The sequence below is a fragment of the Oncorhynchus clarkii genome, chromosome 16 (genome assembly GCF_045791955.1).
Source record: "Oncorhynchus clarkii lewisi isolate Uvic-CL-2024 chromosome 16, UVic_Ocla_1.0, whole genome shotgun sequence".
Taxonomy (NCBI): domain Eukaryota; kingdom Metazoa; phylum Chordata; class Actinopteri; order Salmoniformes; family Salmonidae; genus Oncorhynchus; species Oncorhynchus clarkii.
The window spans coordinates 44,434,468-44,462,211 of NC_092162.1; the positions used below are offsets into that span (position 1 = coordinate 44,434,468).

The 27,744-nt window shown below is 42.5% G+C and overlaps 2 protein-coding genes and 1 pseudogene across 4 annotated transcripts; 1 reads left to right on the top strand and 2 right to left on the bottom strand.

Moving 5' to 3' along the window:
- The first annotated feature begins 935 nt into the window (after nucleotides 1–935).
- LOC139367632 (melanocortin receptor 3-like) lies at nucleotides 936–1,951 on the top strand (annotated as a pseudogene).
- Nucleotides 1,952–9,079: 7,128 nt separating this feature from the next.
- Nucleotides 9,080–14,520, bottom strand: LOC139367633 (uncharacterized). Of its 3 annotated transcripts, none has more exons than XR_011626875.1 (6): nucleotides 14,093–14,312; nucleotides 13,696–13,820; nucleotides 13,127–13,334; nucleotides 12,722–12,885; nucleotides 11,492–11,623; nucleotides 9,482–11,141 (listed from the first exon to the last, which is right to left on the bottom strand). XR_011626875.1 is itself a non-coding variant. In XM_071105901.1 (6 exons), the coding sequence occupies exons 1-6, from the start codon at nucleotides 14,127–14,129 to the stop codon at nucleotides 10,931–10,933; spliced, it is 795 nt and encodes a 264-aa protein (XP_070962002.1). In that variant the 5' UTR covers nucleotides 14,130–14,312; the 3' UTR covers nucleotides 9,482–10,930. The 3 variants fall into 3 exon arrangements, 2 of the variants coding, with proteins under 2 accessions (XP_070962003.1, XP_070962002.1); XM_071105901.1 differs by having other exon boundaries at nucleotides 11,574–11,623; XM_071105902.1 differs by having other exon boundaries at nucleotides 9,080–11,623; nucleotides 14,093–14,520.
- A 10,969-nt stretch (nucleotides 14,521–25,489) lies between these two features.
- LOC139367634 (transcription factor 15) lies at nucleotides 25,490–27,242 on the bottom strand. Its single transcript, XM_071105903.1, has 2 exons — nucleotides 26,633–27,242; nucleotides 25,490–25,741 (listed from the first exon to the last, which is right to left on the bottom strand). The coding sequence occupies exons 1-2, from the start codon at nucleotides 27,119–27,121 to the stop codon at nucleotides 25,676–25,678; spliced, it is 555 nt and encodes a 184-aa protein (XP_070962004.1). The 5' UTR covers nucleotides 27,122–27,242; the 3' UTR covers nucleotides 25,490–25,675.
- Nucleotides 27,243–27,744: the final 502 nt, after the last annotated feature.

Genomic DNA, 27,744 nt, shown 5'->3' on the forward strand with positions numbered 1-27,744 from the left:
TGAATATTGGCATCTTCAGCTTGGCTACACATAACCCTGAATATTGGCATCTTCAGCTTGGTTACACATCAACTGTCTGCCCAACTCATTTTTTAAAGATCATAAAAAAGGAAAATCCAGTTGTGTAATGCTATGTTGGATGAAATGCAAACAGACGGTTCCTGAGCCAAGAAAAGGTCGTTGTAATGCCTATATGTTCTGACAAGTTTCATAGAGATTAAGGACATACAGTAGGTCTCAGGTTCTATCCACTGTTAGACCTAAATACAAAAAATGTCTTGAAACACCCTTTTTGCTTTGCTTTGTGTGTGTGTGTGTGTGTGTGTGTGTGTGTGTGTGTGTGTGTGTGTGTGTGTGTGTGTGTGTGTGTGTGTGTGTGTGTGTGTGTGTATAACCACATCGCCTTTGGCTTTACATGATTTGGTGCAAAATACTGTAGCTACTTTTGAAACAATGATACTTCTCTATTTTGATTTTACATGCACCATCGGTTTTGCCAGTTTAATTTACTGTAAGTTTCTCAATTGGCTGGGATATTTTTACCTTCAAGAAGGCAGTCAAATAGAATGAATGTCATCGATGAAGTATTATCAGGTGAAGGGAAAGTTGTATAATGTGAAACAACTTAGTCTATGTCAAACTATTGAATGTGTGTGTGTGTGTGTGTGTCTGTGTGTGCACTTGAGTGAATGTGTGTGTCTGTGTATGTCTGCACAAGCACCCAGGTCCAGGCTGTGTTCATTGGACTGGGGCGGCTGAAAGGGCTCTCAGGGCTCAGGAGAAACCAGAGTTCTCTCTAGCTGTGATCTAAAAGGAGGAGCATCCAGCAGCAGGGGTCCAGAAGAGGTTCTTAAGGGGCAGGTGGCTCTCTCATTACATTGTATTCCTGCATCACGGCATCTCCCTCTGTAAACTGTTGTCTAAATTACCACCAGATGAACAACACTTACAGACATCTGCTGCAGCCGGACCTTCGGCTCGAATGAGACTAATAGGGAGTCTCTGGCCAGGGAAGACCAGCTTGGGAACTGGACCGGCACCGGCATTGAGCCTGGTCTGGGTGAGCTGGTCCACATCCAGGCTGAGGTGTTCCTGATACTAGGGATCGTCAGCCTTCTGGAGAACATCTTGGTGATATCGGCGATGGTAAAGAACAAGAACCTCCATTCACCCATGTACGTCGTCTTTTGCAGTCTTGCTGCTGCTGACATGCTGGTGAGTGTCTCCAACTCACTAGAGACGGTGGTAATCCCTGCACTGAACAGTCGGTTGATAGTGGCGGACGACCACTTTATTCAACTCATGGACAACTTCTATGACTGCACAATCTGTATCTCTATGCTGGCTTCAATTTGTAACCTTCTAATTATCGCCATTGACTGTTACGTGACCATCTTCTATGCCCTGCGCTACCACAGCATCGTGACAATGCGACGGGCTCTCCTGGCCATCGGGGGGGGGGGGGGGGGGGGATCTGGCTGACATGTGTGTCTGTGGGATAGTCTTCATCGTCTACTCAGAGAGCAAGGCAGTCATTGTGTGTCTGATCATCATGTTCTTCACCATGCTGGTGCTCATGGTCACTCTGTACGTTCACATGTTTCTGCTGGCGAGGCTGCACATCAAGCGCATCGCTGCTCTGCCTGTAGAGGGCGTGGTTCCCCAGAGGACCTGCATGAAGGGAGCGGTCACCATCACCATTCTTCTGGGGGTGTTCGTCTGCTGCTGGGCACCTTTCTTCCTCCACCTCATCCTCCTTATCACCTGTCCCAAGGACCCACTCTGTGTCTGCTACATGTCCCACTTCACTACCTACCTGGTGCTCATCATGTGTAACTATGTCATAGACCCCGTCATCTATGCCTTCCGCAGCCTTGAGATGCGCACAAACTTCAAGGAGATCCTGTGTTGTTTCAGTGCAACTTGCAGGATTTTCCACTGTAAATACTGAGTGTTGTAGTTTTTCCACATTTTAGAAATGGCACAGAATAGGCTTTGAAGGTGGAAGTTTTATGTGCTGTGTATTTGGACCTGCAGGTTTGGCTTAGTGGCTTTGTGTTTGTGAAAATGTGAGAAGCAAACAGTAAAAAGTGAATGATTTAACTCCAGTGTGATTTATTTAGTTAAATATTGTAGTGACATTGTGTTTATTAGCGCCGAGATCGACTCTGCCACACAAACTTTATTTTGTGGCACAGTTGATGCCAACTTTAATATTCACATGGAAAAGTCCACAGACCCATTCCAAAAGCCATCATCGACTCGGTGGGTTTTGTCCAACATGTCTCTGGACCTACTCACTGTCACAGTCATACTCTGGACCAAGTTTTGTCCCATGGAATAAATGTTGTGGATCTTAATGTTTTTCCTGTGACGACCCTCCCACTCTGTCTGCCGTATTCTCTCTTTGTTCTTGTTTCGTTATTAGGATGCCGGTGAGCGGCGTTGGGAGGGTCGTCAGCTACATGGGAAACAGCTGGGCCAGGTGTGTCCCAGGATAAATAGACCTCTTCCACATTCATGGTAGAGACTCCCTCCATGCAGACACCTATAGATTTTGTTGTGTTTCTTGGTGGTTTTTTGGTTGTTTGCTTTAGCATCTTTCAACACCCTGCATTATCCCATGCATGCAAAACACTCACACTACTGATTACACACACCATTGTATATTTTACTTAGTTACTTATTTAATAAATATATATTTTGTTAATCCTTATCTCCACGTTGTCTCCCTTTTGTTACGGGCTTTGAGTCGGTTCGTGACATTCCTCATAATCCTGGACTATCGGACCACCATTTTATTACGTTTGCAATTGCAACAAATAATCTGCTCAGACCCCAACCAAGGAGCATCAAAAGTCGTGCTATAAATTCACAGACAACACAAAGATTCCTTGATGCCCTTCCAGACTCCCTCTGCATACCCAAGGATGTCAGATGACAAAAATCAGTTAACCACCTAACTGAGGAACTCAATTTAACCTTGCGCAATACCCTAGATGCAGTTGCACCCCTAAACTAAAAATTTCTCATAAGAAACCAGCTCCATGGTATACAGAAAATACCCGAGCTCTGAAGCAAGCTTCTAGAAAATTGGAACGGAAATGGCGCCACACCAAACTGGAAGTCTTCCGACTAGCTTGGAAAGACAGTACCGTGCAGTGTCGAAGAGCCCTCACTGCTGCTCGATCATCCTATTTTTCCAACTTAATTGAGGAAAATAAGAACAATCCAAAATTTATTTTTAATACTGTCGTAAAGCTATCTAAAAAGCAGCATTCCCCAAGTGAGGATGGCTTTCACTTCAGCAGTAATAAATTCATGAACTTTGAGGAAAAGATCATGATCATAAGAAAGCAAATTACGGACTCTTTAAATCTGCGTATTCCTTCAAAGCTCAGTTGTCCTGAGTCTGCACAACTCTGCCAGGACCTAGGATCAAGGGAGACACTCAAGTGTTTTAGGACTATAACTCTTGACACAATGATTAAAACAATCATGGCCTCTAAACCTTCAAGCTGCGTACTGGACCCTATTCCAACTAAACTACTGAAAGAGCTGCTTCCTGTGCTTAGCCCTCCTATGTTGAACATAATAAACGACTCTCTATCCACCGGATGTGTACCAAACTCACTAAAAGTGGCAGTAATAAAGCCTGTCTTGAAAAAGCCAAACCATGACCCAGAAAATATAAAAAACTATCGGCCTATATCGAATCTTCCATTCCTCAACTTTTAGAAAAGGCTGTTGCGCAGCAACTCACTGCCTTCCTGAAGACAAACAATGTATACGAAATGCTTCAGTCTGGTTTTAGACCCCATCATAGCACTGAGACTGCACTTGTGAAGGTGGTAAATTACCTTTTAATGGCATCAGACCGAGGCTCTGCATCTGTGCTCTTAGACCTTAGTGCTGCTTTTGATACCATCAATCACCACATTCTTTTGGAGAGATTGGAAACCCAAATTGGTCTACACGGACAAGTTCTGGCCTGGTTTAGATCTTATCTGTCGGAAAGATATGTTTGTCTCTGTGAATGGTTTGTCCTCTGACAAATCAACTGTAAATTTTGGTGTTCCTCAAGGTTCCCTTTTAGGACCACTATTGTTTTCAATATATTTTACCTCTTGGGGATGTCATCCGAAAACATAATGTTAACTTTCACTGCTATGCGGATGACACACAGCTGTACATTTCAATGAAACATGGTGAAGCCCCAAAATTGCCCTCGCTAGAAGCCTGTGTTTTAGACATAAGGAAGTGGATGGCTGCAAACTTTCTACTTTTAAACTCGGACAAAAGAGATGCTTGTTCTAGGTCCCAAGAAACAGAGAGATCTTCTGTTGAATCTGACAATTAATATTAATGGTTGTACAGTCGTCTCAAATAAAACTGTGAAGGACCTTGACGGTACTCTGGACCCTGATCTCTCTTTTGACGAACATATCAAGACTGTTTCAAGGACAGCTTTTTTCCATCTATGTAACGTTGCAAAAATCAGAAACTTTCTGTCCAAAAATGATGCAGAAAAATGTATCCATGCTTTTGTTACTTCCCGGATAAAGCACTAAATATACTTCAGTTAGTGCTAAATACAGCTGCTAGAATCCTGACTAGAACCAAAAAAGTTGATCATATTACTCCAGTGCTAGCCTCCCGACACTGGCTTCCTGTTAAGGCAAGGGCTGATTTCAAGGTTTTACTGATAACCTACAAAGCATTACATGGGCTTGCTCCTACCTATCTCTCTGATTTGGTCCTGCCGTACATACCTACACGTACGCCACGGTCACAAGACGCAGGCCTCCTAATTGTGCCTAGAATTTCTAAGCAAACAGCTGGAGGCAGGGCTTTCTCCTATAGAGCTACATTTTTATGGAATGGTCTGCCTACCCATGTGAGAGACGCAGACTCGGTCTCAACCTTTAAGTCTTTACTGAAGACTCATCTCTTCAGTGGGTCATATGATTGAGTGTAGTCTGGCCCAGGAGTGTGAAGGTGAACGGCAAGGCTCTGGAGCAACGCACCGCCCTTGCTGTCTCTGCCTGGCCAGTTCCCCTATTTCCACTGGGATTCTCTGCCTCTAACCCTATTACGGGGGCTGAGTCACTGGCTTACTGGTGCTCTTTCATGCCGTCTCTAGGAGGGGTGCGTCACTTGAGTGGGTTGAGTCACTGATGTGATCTTCCTGTCTGGGTTGGTGCCCCCCTTGGGTTGTGCCGTGGCGATCTTTGTGGGGTATACTCGGCCTTGTCTCAGGATGGTAAGTTGGTGGTTAAAGATATCCCTCTAGTGGTGTGGGGGCTGTGCTTTGGCAAAGTGGGTGGGGTTTTATCCTTCCAGTTTGGCCTTATCTGGGGGTATCCTCGGATGGTGCCACAATGTCTCCTGACCCCTCCTGTCTCAGCCTCCAGTATTTATGCTGCAGTAGTTTATGTTTATGCTGGGGTCAGTTTGTTATATCTGGAGTACTTCTCCTGTCTTATCCGGTGTCTGGTGTGAATTTAAGTATGCTCTCTCTAATTATCTCTTTCTCTCTTTCTTTCTCTCTCTCGGAGGACCTGAGCCCTAGGACCATGCCTCAAGACTACCTGGCATGAGGACTCCTTGCTGTCCCCAGTCCACCTGACCGTGCTGCTGCTCCAGTTTCAACTGTTTTGCCTGCGGCTATGGAATCCTGACCTGTTCACCGGACGTGCTACCTGTCCCAGACATGCTGTTTTCAACTCTCTAGAGACAGCAGGAGTGGTAGAGATACTCTTAATGATCGGCTATGAAAAGCCAACTGACATTTACTCCTGAGGTGCTGACTTGCTGCACCCTCGACAACCACTGTGATTATTATTATTTGACCATGCTGGTCATTTATGAACATTTGAACATCTTGGCCATGTTCTGTTATAATCTCCACCCGGCACAGCCAGAAGAGGACTGGCCACCCCTCAGAGCCTGGTTCCTCTCTAGGTTTCTTTCTAGGTTTTGGCCTTTCTAGGGAGTTTTTCCTAGCCACCGTGCTTCTACACCTGCATTGCTTGCTGTTTGGGGTTTTAGGCTGGGTTTCTGTACAGCACTTTGAGATATCAGCTAATGTACGAAGGGCTATATAAATACATTTGATTTGATTTGATTTGAACTGGGCTACGACCCAGAACGTTGGGGTTTGAATACCACCGCGGACAAGCTCACTCTCCATACCTGTTTTTTTATGATATACACTACCGGTCAAAAGATTTAGAACACCTACTCATTCAAGAGTTTTTCTTTATTTGTACAATTTTCTACATTGTAGAATAACTATGAAAACTATGAAATAACACATATGGAATCATGTAGTAACCAAAAAAGTGTTTTAGATGTTAGGAAAAATATATATAGATGTTAGATTCTTCAATGTAGCCACCCTTTGCCTTGATGACAGCTTTGCACACTCTAGGCAACCAGCTTCATCTGAAATGCTTTTCCAACAGTCTTGAAGAAGTTGTTGTTGGCTGCTTTTCCTTCACTCTGCGGTCTTCATCCCAAACCCTCTCAATTGGGCTGAGGGCAATTCCAAGATGGCATAGCAGTCAGACGTATTTGTCCTTCGTCTTGTCGTGTCCCATGTATATATATTTTTCTTTGCATATCTTTTATATTTTTCTAAACGCTTACTTCAAAATACTCTCCTGCAACCCGCCTCACCCAATGTGGTGTGGACCTGCTTTTTCTCTAAATGACATTGACCTCATCCCGACAGTAGAGGATGCCTGGTTATTCTTTAAAAGTCTTGGTTTCTCAAATGATTGCCTCACCTGGTTCACCAACTACTTCTCTGATAGAGCTCAGTGTGTCAAATCGGAGGGCCTGTTGTCCGGACCTCTGGCAGTCTCTAAGGGGGTACCACAGGGTTCACTTCTCGGGCCGACTCTCTTCTCTGTATACATCAATGATGTCACTCTTGCTGCTGGTGATTCTCTGATCCACCTCTACGCAGACGACATCATTCTGTATACTTCTGGCCCTTCTTTGGACACTGTGTTAACTAACCTCCAGACAAGCTTCAATGCCATACAACTCTCCTTCCGTGGCCTCCAACTGCCGTTAAACACAAATAAAACTAAATGCATGCTATTCAACCGATCATTGCCCGCACCTGCCCGCCCATCCAGCATCACTACTCTGGATGGTTCTGACTTAGAATACGTGGGTAACTACAAATAGCTAGGTGTCTGGCTAGACTGTAAACTCTCCTTCCAGACTCACATTAAACATCTCCAACCAAAAATTAAATCTAGAATCGGCTTCCTATTTCGCAACAAAGCTTACTTCACTCATGCTGCCAAACATACCCTCGTAAAACTGACCATCCTACTGATCCTTGACTTCGGCGATGTCATCTATAAAATAGCCTCCAACACTCTACTCAGCAAACTGGATGTAGTCTATCACAGGGCCATCTGTTTTGCCACCAAAGCCCCATACATTACTCACCACTGCGACCTATACGCTCTCGTTGGCTGGCCCTCGCTTCATACTCGTCGCCAAACCCACTGGCTACAGGTTATCTGCAAGTCTCTGCTAGGTAAAGCCCCGCCCTATCTCAGCTCGCTGGTCACCATAGCAGCACCCACTCGTAGCACGTGCTCCAGCAGGTATATCTCACTGGTCACCCCCAAAGCCAATTCCTCCTTTGGTCGCCTTTCCTTCCAGTTCTCTGCTGCTACTGACTGGAACAAACTGCAAAAATCACTGAAGCTGGAGATTCCCATCTCCCTCACTAGCTTTAAGAACCAGCTGTCAGAGCAGCTCACAGATCACTGCACCTGTTCATAGCCCATCTGTATACAGCCCATCTACCTACCCATCCCCATACTGTATTTATTTATTTTGCTCCCTTTGCACCACAGTATCTCTACTTGCACATCCATCTTTTGCACATCTACCATTCCAGTGTTTAATTGCCATATTGTAATTACTTCGCCACCATGGCCTATTTATTGCCATAACTCCCTTATTTGACCTAATTTGCACTTATATAGACTTTTCTACTGTATTATTGACTGTATGTTTTGTTCATTCCAGGTGTAACTCTGTGTTGTTGTATGTGTCAAACTGCTATGCTTTATCTTGGCCAGGTCACAGTTGCAAATGAGAACTTGTTCTCAACTAGCTTACCTGGTTAAATAAAGGTGAAAAAAAGGTCCAGTGAATGTGGAGGCCAGGTCATCTGAGGCAGCACTCCATTACTCTCCTTCTTTGTCAAGAAAGGGAGGTTGGAACCAAAAATCATACATTTGGACTCATCAGACCAAATGTTACTGTAATTCAGCTTTTAGCTGCCATTATACACATGAAATCAAATGAAATAAACCTAGTTAAGCTGCAGCTAGCCCAGAACAGAGTGGCACGTCTTGCTCTTCATTGTTATCAGAGATCTAATATAAATACTATGCATGCCAGGCTCTCTTGGCTAAGAGTTGAGGAGAGACTGACTGCATCACTTCTTCTTTTTATAAGAAACAATGTGTTGAAAATTCCAAATTGTTTGCATAGTCAACTTACACACAGCTCTGACACACACACTTACCCTACCAGACATGTCACTTGGGGTCTTTTCACAGTCCGCAAATCCAGAACAAATTCTAAAAAGCGTACAGTATTATATAGAGACATTATTGCATGGAACTCGCTTCCATCTCATATTGCTCTAGTGAACAGCAAACTTGGTTTTAAAGCAACACCTCACCCTACAACGCCTCTCCCCTATTAGACCTAGATAGTTTGTGTGTATGTATTGATATGTAGGCTACATGAGCCATTTTTTAAAATGTAGTTCTGTCCTTGAGCTGTTCTTGTCTATTAATGTTCTGTTTTATGTCATGTTTCATGTTTTATGTGGATCCCAGGAAGAGTAGCTGCTGCTTTTGGCCTCCTGTCAGGCTGTATCAAACAGGAGTAATGAATATGATTGCAAGTATTTAAGAAGAAAAAAAGGAACCATAAAAGCTCAACGTGTGTGCATGGTACGATTTGCCATGTATGCATGAGTAGCACATTACGAACCTGTATTAATGTCCACATGATAAACTACAGTACAATATTTCAAATATATTTTTGTACAGTATTTTTATTTAAGAAAAACAACTTTCACACTTTTTTATCCATGTGATATTATCTAAGTTGTTGTGTCACAATTATCTGGTTATCTGATTATTATCTGGTTGTATTTTCAAGAATCACCAACAGGTGGAGTTCTGTACTCATGTTTTCAAATGGTCTATTTCAATCGACCCTCAATGAGAAGACACATCTCTGTAAATGTCAAATCGATGCGTACGGGATCCATAAAACATGTTCCTTTGTTCTGATGCTACCAGGGTAATCTGCTGCAGTACATAGGTCAAGTCATTGGGGAGTCTGCGTTAGCCCCTCTGTGTTCAGTAGATTCTGTCAAGCCAATGCACCCAGAAGGACAGCATCCGAACCAGCTGGATTTCCAATACAGGCTGGAGAACAGTAAGGGAAGATTGACACAGCTCTTTCACTTTCCATAGTTAGGAAAGCAAGAACAGGAACTGAAACAACATTGCACGGGCAGGAGGAGGATTATCAGTGATGAAACACAGAATGATTTTCAACTTGTATTACTTGCTGTTTTAACAGACACGATTTACGTTTAAAAAAAAGGAAAACATATCACAGACAGACCTATACGACAGAGGTTTAAATGCAAGGTGTAAGTGTGTTGTGACATAGTGACATAGTGACAAAGTACCCTCCTAGAAGCGTAGGACGTGAGAGATTCTTATGGAGAAATGTCCGAGTCACCTCACTCACTGTAACTTCTCCATGTTAGGGAGAAAGGGCAATACACTGAACAGGTTAATAGGCCATGGTGTTTTGTGTGCAAACAAAATTGCAAAATGCTAACCCCCCTCCCCCCTCCATTACACACTTCCTGGCAGAAGCATAGATACTTTTGTGAAAAACCACAGACAGTTCTTTGGAAAGTGTTTTTTCGTCTGTATCATACAGGGCACAATACAGTTGAATACAGAAAACAACACACCTGAGCCTCATAACATTTGTATATTCTGGCCTACATAGTTAATAACAATACAGTATCATAGGCAGAGAAATCCCCAAAGCCTGACGCTAAGTCATTACAGCACCCTGCAGTTTGAACAGCAGGGGTTTACTCGATAGGGCATGACCAGCAAGGGCTACCAGCAATCCTGGACATGATTCATACCTCATCAGCATCAAACACTTCACAAAGTGGATCTTGGATCTTCACCAATCAATGGATCTTCACCCATCAACTCCAGTATTGGCAGAATGAAATCAGTACAGTAGTCTCTGATAAGTAGGGTTAACAATCTGTGTAGAACGGCATTTAGTGGATAACTGCTCAGGGTATCATTGCAAGATTTTTGCAACACAAAGCAGAACTTCTGATATACTGTATATTTGAAGCAGATATTTACATCTTTCATTGTATTGTTAGGTTTTACTTTACATTATTGTGTTTGTCATAAATATGAAGTGTATCCAGGTGACCTACAAGTAATTGCCAAAATAAAGGAAACACCAACATAAAAGTGTCTTTATTTTATAGACGGGTTGGATGTTTAGCAACAAAACCAATGTGTGCCCAACTATAGGGCAAAACAGACAGTGTAACTTAGATTGTTTACAACATTTAACCTATATTTAGTCTCCAAATGTGTATAAATTGATGTGCACAATGAGCACTTGTTGTCTCTCAAATACATTGTTGCAGTTGTTGGTTAGCTAGCTAGCAAATTTTTGCCTTTTTAAAATTTGAGCCACCTATGATTCCCCACATGGTAGTTTCTTGTCATTGTTGCTAGCTATCTGACCATTCAGAATCATAACATCACACTGACTTTTGCCTCATTGATGTGCGTGCATCATTCTCGTGACGTTGTCAGCCAGCCCGTCTATAGTGCATTGGTTCACCACAAGCTGCCAGAACAGCTTCAATGCGCCTTGGCATAGATTCTACATCTGTCCGGAACTCTATTGGAGGAATGTGACCACGGGAAATTTCAGAATTAGGTGTTTTGTTGATGGTGGTGGAAAACGCTGTCTTAGGCGCCGCTCCTGAATCTCTGTTGAATTGGGTTGAGATCTGGTGACTGAGATGCACACACACACACACACACACACACACACACACACACACACACACACACACACACACACACACACACACACACACACACACACACACACACACACACACCCTTTCAACCCCCTATACTCCTTTGAGACCCCTCTTTCAAAGTCACTGAGATCTCTTCTAGACATGGTAGTCAAAATAATGGGCAACTGGGCATTTTTATACATGACCGTAAGCATGATGGGATGTTAATTCCTTAATTAACTCAGGAACCACACCTGTGTGGAAGCACCTGCTTCCAATATACTTTGAATCCCTCATTTACTCAAGTGTTTCCTTTTATTTTGCCATCTGCTTGTAGCTAACCTCAGATGTTTTCACAGGCCTAACATGTTTTTGAAATCACTGCACTCGGAACTGTTGACCAAGGCTCAACCATTTTCATTACCACTGCTGTTGTTTGCCCCTGCTATGTCTCCTCTTGATGTTTCGAACAACCTGATGAGAAAAATAAACATTAATATAAAGGCAGCGTCTTTGAGTGGGAAATTATGCCCACATCCAGTATATTTTCCACATTTGGAGAAGAGAAAAGAGGATGTGGGGACAACTGTTTAGTGACGGCTCCCTCTTTGAGAGGAAATGTTACCTCACAGAGTGAATCATCATCCATCTATTAAACTTTTACTGCAGTGGGTGTCACGACTCCCACCAAGGGTGGCTCCCCTTCCTGTTCGGGTGGCGCTCGGCGCTCGGCGTCACCGGCCTACTAGCTGCCACTGATTTTTTTCCTCCCCTTCCTTGTCTGTTTATTAGTTATACTCGTTGTACACGCATGTATGTCACGGTTGTTCGTGTACGTGAGCTGTTTTTTGGGACTGTTTAGTTCCCCTGTGTTTTGGGGTATTTGTTTTGAGTGGCGTCTGTTTTCACCTGGTCGGTGTATAAAGAAGTCGCCTACTCTGAACTCTCTGTCTCCTGCGTCTGACTCCTTCCTCCACTACACCCCGGGCATTACAGTGGGGCGAAATCAAGGTCTTGGTAGTCTTAAACAAATCTACTTTGAAACAAAAGTATTCACCTCACAGACATGGTTATGGGCTTTAAAAAAAAGAAGACGCCTGTACCATGTCAGATAAAGAGTTGAAATGTATAACATCTTGAGTTTACATCCCAATAATACACTTTACGTACATCACAGAAGACTGAAAAATAACAAAAACGTTTGATATAGAAACACCGGATTTCCTGCCTATTGTTTTATTTCTATGTTTATTAACTTTGAAATTCTGAAAAATTTGAATAACACTCTAGCCTTGAGGCCACTAGGTGATTTGACTGCAGGAAAGGGCAACGTCACCTCACATAGATTGTCACAACCGCTGCAGTTATGGAGTTTGGATAGTTCTATGTCATGAAAACAACTCGCATGATTACGGTAAGTACCCTCCACACCCACTAGTTTGTGTCATTGTAGCTATGGTAAATCTGAGGAGGTGAAATTTGAGAAAACCCAGTAAAGAAGCCTATCAACTACATATTCTGCTACAACGACACCACATAGGGTTAAAGGCTATATAAAATATATTGATTTACCTGCATAGAGATGAGGCACAGAGCGATTTTGACAAGGCCAAGAATCAAGAATCCACATAAAGTCCATATGACAGAGACCTCCACCAAATGCATGGTACACTGTGGGGTAGTGTGAGTCACGCCCTGCCATGCTGTCACTGCCACTGTAGTCTGGATAACACAATCTGTGGACATGTGATTAAAGTTAATGAGACCAGGAAAGTTACAGAATGCTCTGTTATTCTCTGGACCTGTTACTGTACTATGAAACCTGGATTTTTGCTTGGCCCAGTGGCTTTTATGGTGATTAAAGCAATGTATCCAAACAATCAATCAATCCATCATCCCTCGTCATACCTAGGTTATAATACTATTCATTTCCATAGCCTACTCTAAGTCAACCCACTATAGTGAGTAATAGTTTACCTGTAGATACACTGAGGGTGACATTTGACTCTCTGTTGGTCTGTCCTATGTTGGCCCTGATGAGACACAGGTAGGTCCCTGCATCCTCAGGTCTGACTCTGGGAAGGACCAGACTGTCCCTCATTCCAAACCTGGCAGGTCGGGGAAATTCATAGAACTGCGGCTTCTCGTCATCACTTCTTCTGATAATACCAGTCCGGTTGTTCAGCTAAGCACAGAGAAAAGAAGATTGTATTTATTGTATATTGATCTATTCTGTTATTTATCAGAGGTATTTTACCAGAAGAAGGGATTCAAATGAGATTTACTGTCTCATACAGTAAAATCTATGAAATTGTTGCTTCTTGCGTTTTATATTTTTGTTCAGTATAATATGTGACACTAGTTACATCAGATCAGAAAACAAAAATAATATTTGCCATTACAATACAACATTATATAGTTTGATTTGAAAGATTTCCTTCTCACCTACTCACATCATCAACAAATACCCAAATGTACTTGAAATAGAGGCATTCACTGATGAAATAGGTTTAACACAGTACCAATAATGGCCTACTGTAGCCTACCTTATACCATGTAATGGATCGATAGCTCTTATCCTCGATAGCGTCACACTTCATAGAGATATCTTCATTGCAGTCTACTTGGATTACTAGACTCTCGGAAAGGACTAAACTGGCCATCATATACACTGTTGTAACAAACAAACACAAAATAAACACACGGAAGACAACTTTTCAATTCTAATGTGTGCCTGATGAAGAAAGATTGTTTGGTTCAAACTAACATTTTTATTTCACAAATATGATTTATTAGGTACGTTCTGACACACGCAACATTCTAACCTTCTAGGTCTGCATTTATGGAGAGCGTTGTGAAAACTATCTTTATGATAATAATGTTACAAATGTATTAATTTGACAATAACTTTGATTATAATTGATTAAACAAATTCACACTTACCCCAACCCAAATTAACATGGAGGTATCTCTTATACATCTTTTGCAGCAGTAATGACTAGAAGACCAGCTTTATAGTAGCAGATGACCGCACAGTTATCAACAGGATGTGTTAAAACAGGTAGGCTAGGGCTAGGTTGTAGCCTATTTTCAGTTCTTATTTCCAAACAAGAGTTGTTGAAATCGGAAAAATAATACGCGCGCACACACACGCATGCACACACACCCACTCACCTCTTCCTATACACAGACTATGCGCAGCTGCTAGGGGGCCCCAAACCCCCAAAAAAGGTTGCAATGGTTTTAGAAACTCAGTCGAGGTCTCAACTTACTGTTGAGAGTTAGAATAGTTGAATACACAAGGTGCAATTTCGAATTTGGTTGTGCATCAGCAGTTTTTCTCTTGTTATGTCACACACAGTCACTCACTCAAAAACGATTTGCCCACACACACATACACAGAGAGGACAGAGAGGACAGAGAGGACAGAGAGAGGTAAAAGTGACTATATCATGCCATCATGTGGCAGTTATCTGTAAATGATTCAATGCTGTTTGATTGCCTGTGATTCAATGTTATTTCCAATACTTCAAAATACAGACTATGGCTTTATCGTTTGCTTTGATAGACCAGCAAGAAAGCAAGCTAAGCAACCCAACTCCCTCCACTCAGGAGTCATCATGATACAGAGCAGGCTGTCTCATCCTGTTGTTTTCATCCAGAGGACTTCCCCATTGTCTCTCCTGAACCATATTATTTGAACGTGTCGCTCTTGTTGACAAAAGAGGTATTCAGATATGAGTTATTATTAGGAGACTGACTTTATGGAGTGAGGCCTTTGGGTTCCTACCATCTGGATAAACAATGCCTCCTCTTTCAGGAGATACTGACACAATGAGCGACTGGGAGGGAGGAATAGCGAGCTGCTGCTGAGGACCAAATAAGATCAATGGAAATGTGGCCACTTCCTATTAAATGTTGGTCGTTGCAGCTATGAGTGTTTACACATTAGCAAGAGGTGGTGATCTTGGAGACGATGCTATAATGCTGGATACGTTTATTTCATTTTCTCCCTGCATGATTCCATGAACCTTAGTAATTAAAGCAATTTCAGAACCCAGTCCCAAATCTCACGTGTGCAGGACTTTTATGTTAAGTATGTGTAACCATGTGCGCTGAGAGTTGGGAAGCAAGTTCAGGGAGTGTTTTAATAAATAAACACAACATAATACAACAAAAAAAGAAACACTAACAACGCACAGACAGGGAACTGAAACAGAAACAATGACACCTGGGGAAGGAACCAAAGGGAGTGACATAGATAGGGAAGGAAATCAAGGAAGTGATGGAGTCCAGGTGAGTCTGATGATGCGCAGGTGCGCGTAACGATGGTGACAGGTGTGCTCCATAACGAGCAGCCTGGTGACCTGGAGAGGGAGCACACGTGACAGTACGTCACGAGAGACTAAAATTGAAGTACTGTAAAGGCCATAAAATTTTGTTAAAATTGCTTTTGTATTCTTCTAGAATGAACATAGAAAACTTACTGCAATAAAGTGGAATGGAATATTCCACACCACTTGGTCTAACAAATATGTTCCCAATTATTTTGGTGCTGAGGCTTGCAACACTTTGTCAAAATAATATTTTCCTCGTTAGACCATGCGAACGTCCAGGTGTTCCGATGTTAGGCTCAGTAAAACATCTTATTCAAATGCTGTGGAACGAGCTGCAACTGATACAACATGTCACGGTGTGCAAAACAGAGGACCAAAGGCTGTACAGATATCAACAGAAGTTGCATCCGCATGTAGTCTAAATACAGTCACTGCAACATCTCCCAGCGGAGTAGGTGTGTCTGTGTTTTTGTGGGGTGGAGAGTAATTCTGTTCTTTACTGTGTCACACTACAGTAAATCCCTGAGGTTGTTAACATGCCCAGCTGCAAGTGTAGGGCTCCATTTTTCTGTCAACAAGGTTGTTCATTGCACACTCTCTGGCCCCTGATTAAGGATATCCTCTGAGTTTTTGCTCTTGTGCGAAATGTAATAAGCCAATGGTTCCGCTCTAGGTCTCTAGCAGGCCTAGCGCCTAACACAGCTGGGAAAATTTCCCATGTGACACATACACACACATACCATCCTGATCTCACCAGACATGTAGATATTGTCTGACACACACTTGCAACTCATCCCCCCCCAAAAATCTTAATTTTCACATTAGAAGATAGAAATTGCTTTATGAAATACTCCAACCATGTTACTTGTGTTGCAGAAAGAATGCTGTCATCATCTTGGTCTAATTATAACTCACCCATGCATCCTTTCGCTGACATGGACAATAAACAGTCCCTATCATAATAGTTCATAGATTGATTAAATTACCTCATCTTTGGAACAGGATAGTGTGAGCACACACAGTCCTGTCTCGCATTGTTCAATTGTTTTCCACAAGGAAGCGTTTTCTTAGAATGGCTGTTGCAGACTTCTCACCTCTGCCTCTGTACATGGACACAGATTCTGAAGGTGGGTCACAGCAGCCTGTGCCAGAGTAAAGCAATAGTGGGATAGCCTGCATTGTTCCGCGCGGACCTTCTCTGGGAATTCCTCAGCTTCCCGACTGACCATCCCCTCCAAACACTCATAAACACACACACACACACACACGCTTTCAATCCCCCTGCCAAACTCAGCAGCACATAAAAGCAATGGTTCTTGTGTACATGTGCTCATGGGAGGGTACTGCTACAGTCATGACCAATTCAGGTGCACAACCTCATCTGCTTGGTCAGACGTCCTCCTCCTCCTACTTCTTCTCTGGAGAGTTGTTCATAAAATATCAAAGGGTGAAGGGGTGTATCCAAGCCGCTGAACGGAGAGCCACAACAAGTGTCCGACAGCCATTAAAATCTCTGCCATGCAGGTTGAGCAAGAGGACATCTCCCCTGTCAATGGGTGTTTGAAATGTGATGATATTGTGTTTACTTCAGTATGTTATTAAAACATTACCTCTGCGCACCATTTTCCATCTACAACTGTTTAGCGAGGCCCTCTGGGCTACAAACTTCTGGAAGTAACCATACTGTACGGTAGAGAATTGAGACAGTGCTCCCTTATGGTGTTGACAAAATTCTTTCCCTTTTCTAGATACACTGTTTTAGTTTTTCTTGTAGGGGAGAGTGGGGAAAGGAGATATTAGAGTGGTCCATGACAGATTAAATCAATAAATCAAATGTATTTAATAAATCCATTTTATGTCAGCAGTATACATAAACCCAACCTAAAACCCCAAAGAGAAAGCAATGCAGATGCACAGCAGTTAGTAAAAATTCCCTAGAGGGCAGGAACCTAGGAAAACCTAGAGAGGAACCAGGCTCAGAGGGGAGGCCAGTTTTCTTCTGGCTGTGCCAGGTGGCAATTATAAGAGTACATGGCCATTAAAGCCAGCTCGTTCTTCAAAATGTTCAAACGTTCATGGATGACCAAATAATAATCACAGTGGTTATAGAGGATGCAACAGGTCAGCACCTCAGGAGTAAATGTCAGTTGGCTTTTCATAGCCGAGCAATCAGAGATCGAGACAGCAGGTCCGGTATAGAGAGAAGGAGCGAGCGAGAGAGAGAAATAAAGAGAGAGAAATAGAGAGAGACGGCCGAGGTAGCAGGTCCGGTGAACAGGTCTGGATCAGCAGCATGACAAGGTTGACTGGGGACAGAGACAGCCAGGAGTCGTCATGGTCCTAGGGCTCATGTCCTCCAGGGGGGGAGACAGAGAGAGCGAGAGAAAGAGAGAGAAGATATACTACTTAGGTCTGTCTTGTAGTCCTAGTTCACGTTAAATGCTGAGCAACCAAAAACTCTGTTCTTGAGTAGGCTATTAGGTGAAAGCTCTCCTTTCTTGAGGTCTGTGAGGTGTCCCACTGGGCAAAATCTGGTTCAATCAATGTTGTTTCCACGTCATTTCAACAACAAAAATTCAATGTGACGACGTTGAATCAACGTGGAAAACCATGACAGAGATGCAAACATTTGAACCCATGCTCCAACTATGTCAACAGAGTTGACATTAACTCCCACCCAAATAAACTGCAAAATAATCACTCTACAGTTAGGGTCACTGAAAGAATTGTTGCTCAAATTAAGAAAAATAAGTTGAAAAGTTACTCAGTATGATTTTCTTATTTTTGGTTGTTTCTTCCCTCCTCGTTCACTGATAATAGAACACACACAGTATGCAGGCTGTTTTTTTTATTATTATTTTTTATCTCAGTGAGAAGTGCTGTCTAGCTCCATTTCACCCCTGCTGAAAGTCTTCCTGTAGGATATACTTTGGGGGCAGTGGGGAAACACAAGCAGAAATTTAACTCCATGCATTTGTGACCTTCCATATTCTGCTACCTTTGCTTTTCTCCTTTTTTCCTCTTAAGGGTTATCATCAATTTCTCCCTGTCATCCCTGGAAAAGCTTCCTGAATTTGTTGGTTTAAAAACACACTTTTTCGTTCATTCAGGTGAACCACAGAGAGCCGTACATCTGGGTCTCACCGCCGGATGATGTCAAGACTGGAGCTGACCCAAAGCCTGCCGCACAGAGAGTAGCTCCGAGAGGTCGGCCCTGCGTGTTTTTCCTTCCTGTGCCTCTGTGACATCTTCATGCCGGAGGGAGCCTCGGGGAGCAATTTGGGGAGGCCTGGGTCCGGAGCACAAGGGGCTGAGCACAGAAAATTCAAATTAGGCTGAGTCCCTGACAGGGCAGGTGGGGAGAGGAGAATAGGAGAGGGGATGGACCCGGATCCCAAGCCTGTGTGAACTGTTTACTGTCTGGAAATTGACTTTCCATATACCACAATCAACACCAGGGAGCCTTCCTCAGCCATACGGTGCTCTGCACTCTGATCCATCTGCAATCTCATTCAAAGTGATCCCAGACAGGAGTGAATGTGAGCACTGAGCTTGTGTGTCTGTGTGTCTACTCTCTGCCTGCTGAAACCATCAGCATGTTGAACAGGTTCAAACTTAGCCAAACTTTCCATGGCAACAAGATTAGGGCACAGTATCCTCCTGGTATCATGCGAGGACAATGTATATATTTCAACAACATTTTTCCTGGACTGTGACTTCATGTCAACAGGGTCTTATTGCACTTCTTTAGCCCTGTCCCCTCTTGCTCCACAAAGACATCCAACTTCTTAAGCTCCCTCCTCCTCCATTGGGCCACTGCAGTGATTTATACCTCTGACATCCCAACAGCTGTGTCAGGGTCTCGGAGCAGAGTGCGGGTTACTATTTGCCGTGACTAATCGATACCAGGCTTCAAATAAGGCAACCGTGAGATTTGCAAAAATACACCAGTCAATGAATAACACAAGAAACCATGATCCTTAGCTATGCATCTACAGACTTAACCAAAAACGTGTTGGCACAGCTATTGGAAACAATGGAATGGGAATTACAAGTATGTAAGAGATCACCAGCCACACCCCAACCAGTTAAGACCACCCCAAGTAAACCCTGGCCACACCCTATATTGGACCCCCCCATATCAGACCTATGCCCCTTCTGCCCACTCCATGCCACCTATACCCCCCCAATAGAATCTCCATAGTTTAACGATGACAGCTTCTCCATCCTAGAGGGTGAGATCAACTATTTCCAGGCCCAGGGACATGTACTGGTCTGTGGTAACCGAAATGCCAGAAGTGCCAGAACTGGACAAGCACACAGAGGGACTAACGCCTGCCTGGGGGTGACAACATTCCCTCCCCCATATGCCCCCCCTAGACACAACTACAACAACATAACCAACAAAAGCAGATCACAACTCCTGCAGCTCTGTCAGAGGGTGGGTATGTACATACTCAATGGTAGCTTTTGAGGGGACTCCTATGGTAGGTACACCTATAGCTCATTTCTTGGCAATAGTACTGTAGACTACTTTATCACTGACCTCAACCCAGATCTCTTAAACCGTTCACATTCAGTCCACTGACACCCCTATCTGATCACAGTAAAACACACTCTACTTGAACAGAGCTGTGCTGAATCATGAGGCATCAAAGCCAAAGGAACTGAATAATATTAAGAAATGCTATAGATGGAAAGAAAATAGTGTGGAAATCGACCAAAAAACAATCAGGCAACAACAAATTCAATCCCTTCTAAACAATTTCCTGGACAAAATATTTCACTGTAATAGTGAAGGTGTAAACTTGGCAGTAGAAAACCTAAACAGTATATTTGACCTCTCAGCTTCCAAATCAAATTAAAAAATTAACAATGACAGATGGTTTGATTGTCACGGCCGTTGAATGAAGAGGACCAAGGTGCAGCGTGGTGAGCGTACCAATCTTTTATTTAGAAAAGACGCCGAACAAAACAATAAACACTACACAGCAAACCGTGCCGCTAAAGGCTACGTGCCATAAACAAAGTCAACTTCCCACAACCACAGGTGGGAAAAAGTGCTGCCTAAGTATGGTTCTCAATCAGAGGCAACGATAGACAGCTGTCAAAACATAGAACTACACAACATAGAACATAGAATACCCACACCAACTCATGCCCTGACCAAACCAAAATAGAGACATAAAAAGGATCTCTATGGTCAGGGCGTGAGATTGATGAAGAATGCAAAAACCTAAGAAATTAATGGAGAAACCTATCCATTGAGAAAACCTGAGCCTATGCCTTCACTATTGTGAATCACAAAAAACTACAGAAATACACTACGGAAAAAGAAGTAACAGCACGTCAGAAATCAGCTCAATGTAACTGAAGAATCCATAGAATCTAACCACTTCTGGGAAAACATCAATACAGGGCTAAGATTGAATCATACTACACCGGCTCCAACACTCGTCTTGTGTGGCAGGGCTTTCAAACTATTACATACTACAAAGGGAAGCACAGCCGCGAGCTGCCCAGTGACACAAGCCTACCAGACGAGCTAAATCACTTCTACCCTCGCTTCGAGGCAAGCAACACTGAGGCATGCATGAGAGCATGAGCTGTTCCGGATGACTGTGTGATCACTCTCTCCGTAGCCGACGTGAGTAAGACCTTTAAACAGGTCAACATACACAAGGCTGCGGGGCCAGACGGATTACCAGGACCTGTGTTCCGGGCATGTGCTGACCAACTAGCAGGTGTCTTCACTGACATTTTCAACATGTCCCTGATTGAGTCTGTAATACCAACATGTTTCAAGCAGACCACCATAGTCCTGTGCCCAAGAACACAAAGGCAACCTACCTAAATGACTACAGACCTGTAGCACTCACGTCCGTAGCCATGAAGTGCTTTGAAAGGTTGGTAATGGCTCACATCAACACCATTATCCCAGAAACCCACTCCAATTTGCATACTGCCCAAACAGATCCACAGATGATGCAATCTCTATTGCACTCCACACTGCCCTTTCCCACCTGGACAAAACGAACACTAATGTGAGAATGCTATTCATTGACTACAGCTCAGCGTTCAACACCAAAGTACCCTCAAAGCTCATCGCTAAGCTAAGGATCCTGGGACTAAACACCTCCCTTTGCAACTGGATCCTGGACTTCCTGATGGGCCGCCCCCAGGTGGTAAGGGTAGGTAGCAACACATCTGCCACGCTGATCCTCAACACTGGAGCTCCTCAGAGGTGCGTGCTCAGTCCCCTCCTGTACTCCCTGTTCACCCACGACTGCATGGCCAGGCACGACTCCAACACCATAGTTTAGTTTGCCGATGACACAACAGTGGTAGACCTGATCACTGACAACGACGAGACAACCTATAGGGAGAAGGTCAGAGACCTGGCTGGGTGGTGCCAGAATAACAACCTATCCCTCAACGTAACCAAGACTAAGGAGATGATTGTGGACTACAGGAAAAGGAGAACCGAGCACGCCCCCATTCTCATCGATGGGGCTGTAGTGGAGCAGGTTGAGAGCTTCAAGTCCCATGGTGTCCACATCAACAACAAACTAGAATGGTCCAAACACACCAAGAAAGTCGTGAAGAGGGCACGACAAAGTCTATTCCCCCTCACAAAACTAAAAAGATTTGGCATGGGTACTGAGATCCTCAAAAGGTTCTACAGCTGCAACAGTTGCATCACTGCCTGGTACGGCAATTGCTCGGCCTCTGACCGCAAGGCACTACAGAGGGTCGTGAAGCGGCCCAGTACATCACTGGGGCTAAGCTGCCTGCTATCCAGGACCTCTACACCAGGCGCTGTCAGAGGAAGGCCCTAAAAATTGTCAAAGACCCCAGCCATCGGCAAGCGGTACCTGAGTGTCAAGTCTTGGACAAAAATGCTTCTCAACAGTTTTACCCTCAAGCCATAAGACTCCTGAACAGGTAATTAAATGGCTACCCCGACTATTTGCATTGTGTGCCCCCCCAACCCCTCTTTTACACTGATGCTCCTCTATGTTCATCATATATGCATAGTCACTTTAACTATACATTCATGTACATACTACCTCAATTGGGCCGGCCAACCAGTGCTCCCCACATTGGCTATCCGGGCTATCTGCATTGTGTCCCGCCACCCACCACCCGACAACCCATCTTTGTCACGCCCTGGCCATAGAGGCTTTTTATTCTCTATTTTGGTTTGGCCAGGGTGTGACTAAGGTGGGTATTCTATGTTCCTTTGTCTATGTTTTTATATTTCTTTGTTTTTGGCCGGATATGGTTCTCAATCAGGGACAGCTGTCTGTCGTTGTCTCTGATTGAGAACCATACTTAGGTAACTCTTGCCCACATGGGTTTTGTGGGTAGTTGTTTTCTGTTTAGTGTTTGTATCACCTTTCCGTACTGTTTCGGTTATTCCTTTTGTTACTTTGTGTTTAGTGTTCAGTTCTATTTAATAAATATGAACACGTACCACGCTGCATCTTGGTCCTCACCTTCTTCCTCTGAATGCCGTTACACTCTTTTACGCTACTGCTACTCTCTGTTCATCATATATGCATCGTCACTTTAACCATATCTACATGTACATACTACCTCAATAAACCTGACTAACCGGTGTCTGTATGTAGCTTCTATTTCTACTTCTATAGCCTCACTGCTGTACTGTATATAGCCTGTCTTTTTTACTGTTTTATTTCTTTACTTACCTATTGATCACCTAATACCTTTTTTGCACTATTGGTTAGAGCCTGTAAGTAAGCATTTCATTTCAGGTGAAACTTTGATTTTGATTTGATTGCACACAGGTGGAATTTTTTCAGCTAATTATGTGACTTCTGACAGTAATTGGTTGCACCAGATCTTATTTAGGGGCTTCATAGCAAAGGGGGTGAATACATAGGCACGCACCACTTTTCCATTTTTTATTTTTTATTATTTTTTTATTATTTTTATTTTCACTTCACCAATTTGGACTATTTTGTGTATGTCCATTACATGATAAAAATCCATTTAAATTACAGGTTCTAATGCAAAACAAAATAGGAAAAATGCCAAGGGGGCTGAATATTTTTGCAAGGCACTGTATACATACCTCAACCTAAACATCAACGCCACAGGTAACTTCCACGAATCTGTGAACGATCTGAGAGACAAGGCAAGAAGGGTCTGCTATGCCATCAAAAGGAACATAACATTTGACATACCAATTACTGATTTCTTGAATCAGTTATATAACCAATTGCCTTTTATGCATGCAGAGCAGAATTAGGCCGATTCCCGCTAATTATCAAAATCCAGAAAAGAGCTATTAAATTCTACAACCACCTAAAAGGAAGTGATTCCCAAACCTTCCATAACAAAGCGATTAGCTACAGAGAAATTAACCTGGAGAAGAGCCCCCTAAGCAAGCTGGTCCTGGGGCTCTGTTCAGAAACACAAACAGAACCCACAGAGCCCCAGGACAGCAAAACAATTAGACCCAACCAAATCATGAGAAAACAAAAAGATAATTACTTCACAAATTGTATAGAATTTACAAAAAAACGGAGCAAACTAGAATAGTATTTGGCCCTAAACAGAGAGTACACAGTAGCAGAATAACAGACCACTGTGACTGACCCAAAATTAAGGAAATATTTGACTATGTACAGACTCAGTGAGCATAGCCTTGCTATTGAGAAAGGCAGCCGAAGGCAGACCTGGCTCTCAAGAGAAGACAGGCTATGTGCACACTGCCCACAAAATGAGGTGGAAACTGATCTGCACTTCTTAACCTCCTGCCAAATGTACGACCATATTAGAGACACATATTTCCCTCAAATTACACAGACTCACAAAGAATTCGAAAACAATCATATTTTTATAAACTTCCATATATAATGGGTAAAAAAACACAGTGTGCAATTGCAGCAGCAAGATTTGTGACCTGTTGCCACAAGAAAAGGGCAAATATGACGTTTGAAATGTCTTTATTCTTTCGGAACTTTTGTGAGTGTAATGTTTACTGTTCATTTGTTATTGTTTATTTTACTATTATCTACTTCACTTGCTTCAGCAATGTAAACAAATGTTTCCCATGCCAATAAAGCCCCTTAAATTGAAATTGAATAGAGAGAGAGAGAGAGAGAGAGAGAGAGAGAGAGAGAGAGAGAGAGAAAAACTTTAAATTGAGCTCCTGATTGTTTGACTGAAACTGAAATAGATTTGAGTCTAATCAAGGATATCTAGATAAGTGCTTAATGTAGAGGGTTCCTTTCTCTTTATCTTTCCTGTGTAACTGTTAAGACCAAATAAACCTGCCATTAGAGGTATTTATTGGCAAGCCTCTTGGACATGCCACCCAGCAGACGATGGCGCCCAGCTTAATTCTCTTGAGGATGTTAACCTTATTTTGTACTCTTAAACTGTTGGACTCATTTTCCCGGGGTTTTGTTTTGAATGCAGTAAATGTCATGTTCTTGTACCATACAGTACACACACATACATGCTTGTACCACCTCCAAAGCTTTTATAGTTTTACATTGCATTAACACAAACATTTACAATCAATACCTGACCCTACATGCTTTAATTGTAAATGCTGTTTTAGTCAATGTAACATTTCTCATGACATTGTAACCTTGTGCCCTAGCTGACCGTCTGCCATCTGCTCTGGCACAGGGGTTGCCATGAGGAAATCCTTAGCAACATAAAGAATAAATATGGAAAAGTCCTCAAATCTCAGTCTCAACGTTTTCCTGTTTTTCTGTGCCCTGGCATGAACTAGACAAGGAATCAAGTGAATAGGTCTGTCATATGTGTCTTTAAATGAATCTTAACTGCAACAACAAAGGAGGAATATACACACGTGTTCAAATGAAAGAAAACTACTAGGAGAAATTTCATTCAGATAAAACAATTGTTTTATTTAAAAATGTAATACATGTACAACACAAATATCACACAAATATACACATCTATAATTTCTCTATCTATAAATGCACTGCATTTGTTAAAGGCTTCACATTGGACATTGGTTTGTTCCATGCCTCTCACAGCATTCTCTCAAGCATAAATAGTCTCTTGTTATATAATGTTCTCCAGCATGATGAGAATGGTTCTGTTACGGCCTGCTTTTAGTGTTCCCTGAGTTTGTGGATGAGGAGTTCTGGTTCTGGTTCTTGCTGTTGTGTTTCACGGTCTTCTATCTACGGTTCACCCTCAGAGAATCAACGCCTCGCATCTTCAGACAGTCTTTGCTATCCTTTATCTGGAAAAAATAAAGCACATTTTTGGGGACAATTAATAAGTGAACAACTTCCAAATGGCACTGAATATCACCACAACCAACAACAACAACAAAACATAAACAACAGTATACAGTATATGGTAATAATGATGACAATGATGACAATGATAATAATGATGATGATGATGATGACAATGATAATAATGATGGCGATGCTGATATAGTATTAGCGCCACTGATTTAAGGTTACTTAAAGTGTATTACATAAATGTAATACTATTCTGTTATAAATGTGTATTGAATATTGCATTAGGCATACATTCAAATCAATTAAAAAAACTTGTGCAAACAATGTACGTTTTCTTTTTACAAAATAATAGGCTATCCTATATATTTTAAATACTTTGTTCTTCAAAATGCTAATTACATGAAACAATGTCAGTGGAAGAAAGAGGCGTCATCTTGAGGAAACACCGATGAACAAATTCAATATCCTTGAATTAATTAAAACACATTGTAAAAGAAAAGTTAAAGAAATAGTTAAATCACATTTATCAAATTTAGGGGTCGCGTTGACCCCTCAGTATGGGCATAATGACGCCTCGTGCGAAGATGGGGGAAATATTGTTTTACGTGCGAAGATGGGGGAAATATTATTTTACGCGCGAAGATTTCGATACAGAATAGAACAAATAATAATTTTGAAATGTCAATCAGTGTCAAATGTAAGTCTTCCAAAAACAAATAATTCCATATTACTTCCCAACAACGTGATAGGCAGGGCCTGTCTATAATTGAATTGCTATTTGCCTGACGTTCAGCCATGTTTTCAAGCTATTGTTTTCTTCACTGATCTAAACCTTTTCCACTTGAATTGTGGACAATAATTTTTTATAAAACGCATTGAATTACCCCTTTTCTTTGGTTGCTCAAACAGAAGGTGCAGATGGTGCGAGGCTGCTTTCCTCTGCTCTCTCCTTGCGCGTAAACCGCGCCAAGACAAGTTTGTCCATCTCCATTCCCGTCACGGAGCAGCAGGGTGTTGGCGAGGTGGGAGATGTAGCTTGATGCTAGGCGAAGCGTCTCAATCTTGGAGAGCTTTCTGTCCACTGGCTCAGTGGGTATTAGAGTCCGAAGTGCAGTAAATGCAGTGTTGACACTTTGGGTTCGGTCGCGCTCCCTGGCATTTGCTGCGTTCCGCTGTTTCACAATGACAACACTGCTGCCTCCCGACTTTAGAGAAATCCTCCGCCGTTTGTCCGCGGCTGCGCAGCATCCATAGCTCTGATCCGAGCTGCCGTCGCTCTCGCTGCGGTTCTCCTCGTCCTCGGACATCATACTCAGGTCCGGGTAGCTGATCAGATGAGTCGCAATTGGCCGCAGCATGGCAAAGGTCATCATCGAAATGTTTTGGGTCTGGGTCTCTAAAACGATGGCCCAAGAAAAAATAAGAGGAGCAAACAAATCCCTAAACGAATGAATCTTCTATGCATGCATCTTGGTGGCCTAATGTAGACTTGGCCTATGTCTAAAATAGGCCTAATGGTAGTTCCAAAACGAGTTTTAAATTTCTAGTTTTCCTCAGCCACGTGTTTTTTCAAAGTCTTGAGCATCTCATAGTCAGTGTACCGGCCCACATAGCTCTTATAGTTGGATGGGAGGAGTTGTTCAGTGCATGGAATGTTCAGCCTCCAATCGAGATGTAGGCCCTATAACCAGCCTATTGCAGACTACTACAGTAAATACGATCTATTTTTCATCATCTTATTTTTCAATTGCCTGTATTGTCTATTTAATTGGATTTAATTGGATTTTAAAGTGTTTAATAATAATATAATTAATAGGCCTGTAATGATAGTAATACCATTTATTATTGTCAATAATAAGTAGCCTGGCAATTAATATTTTAATACAATAAGTTTGTTATAGTCATGCATGGTAAATGTATTATTATTATGCATATCACAGTTTAAAAGTACAATTTCTTTTGGTAACCCTTTACATTAAGGTACAATTTAAAGGTG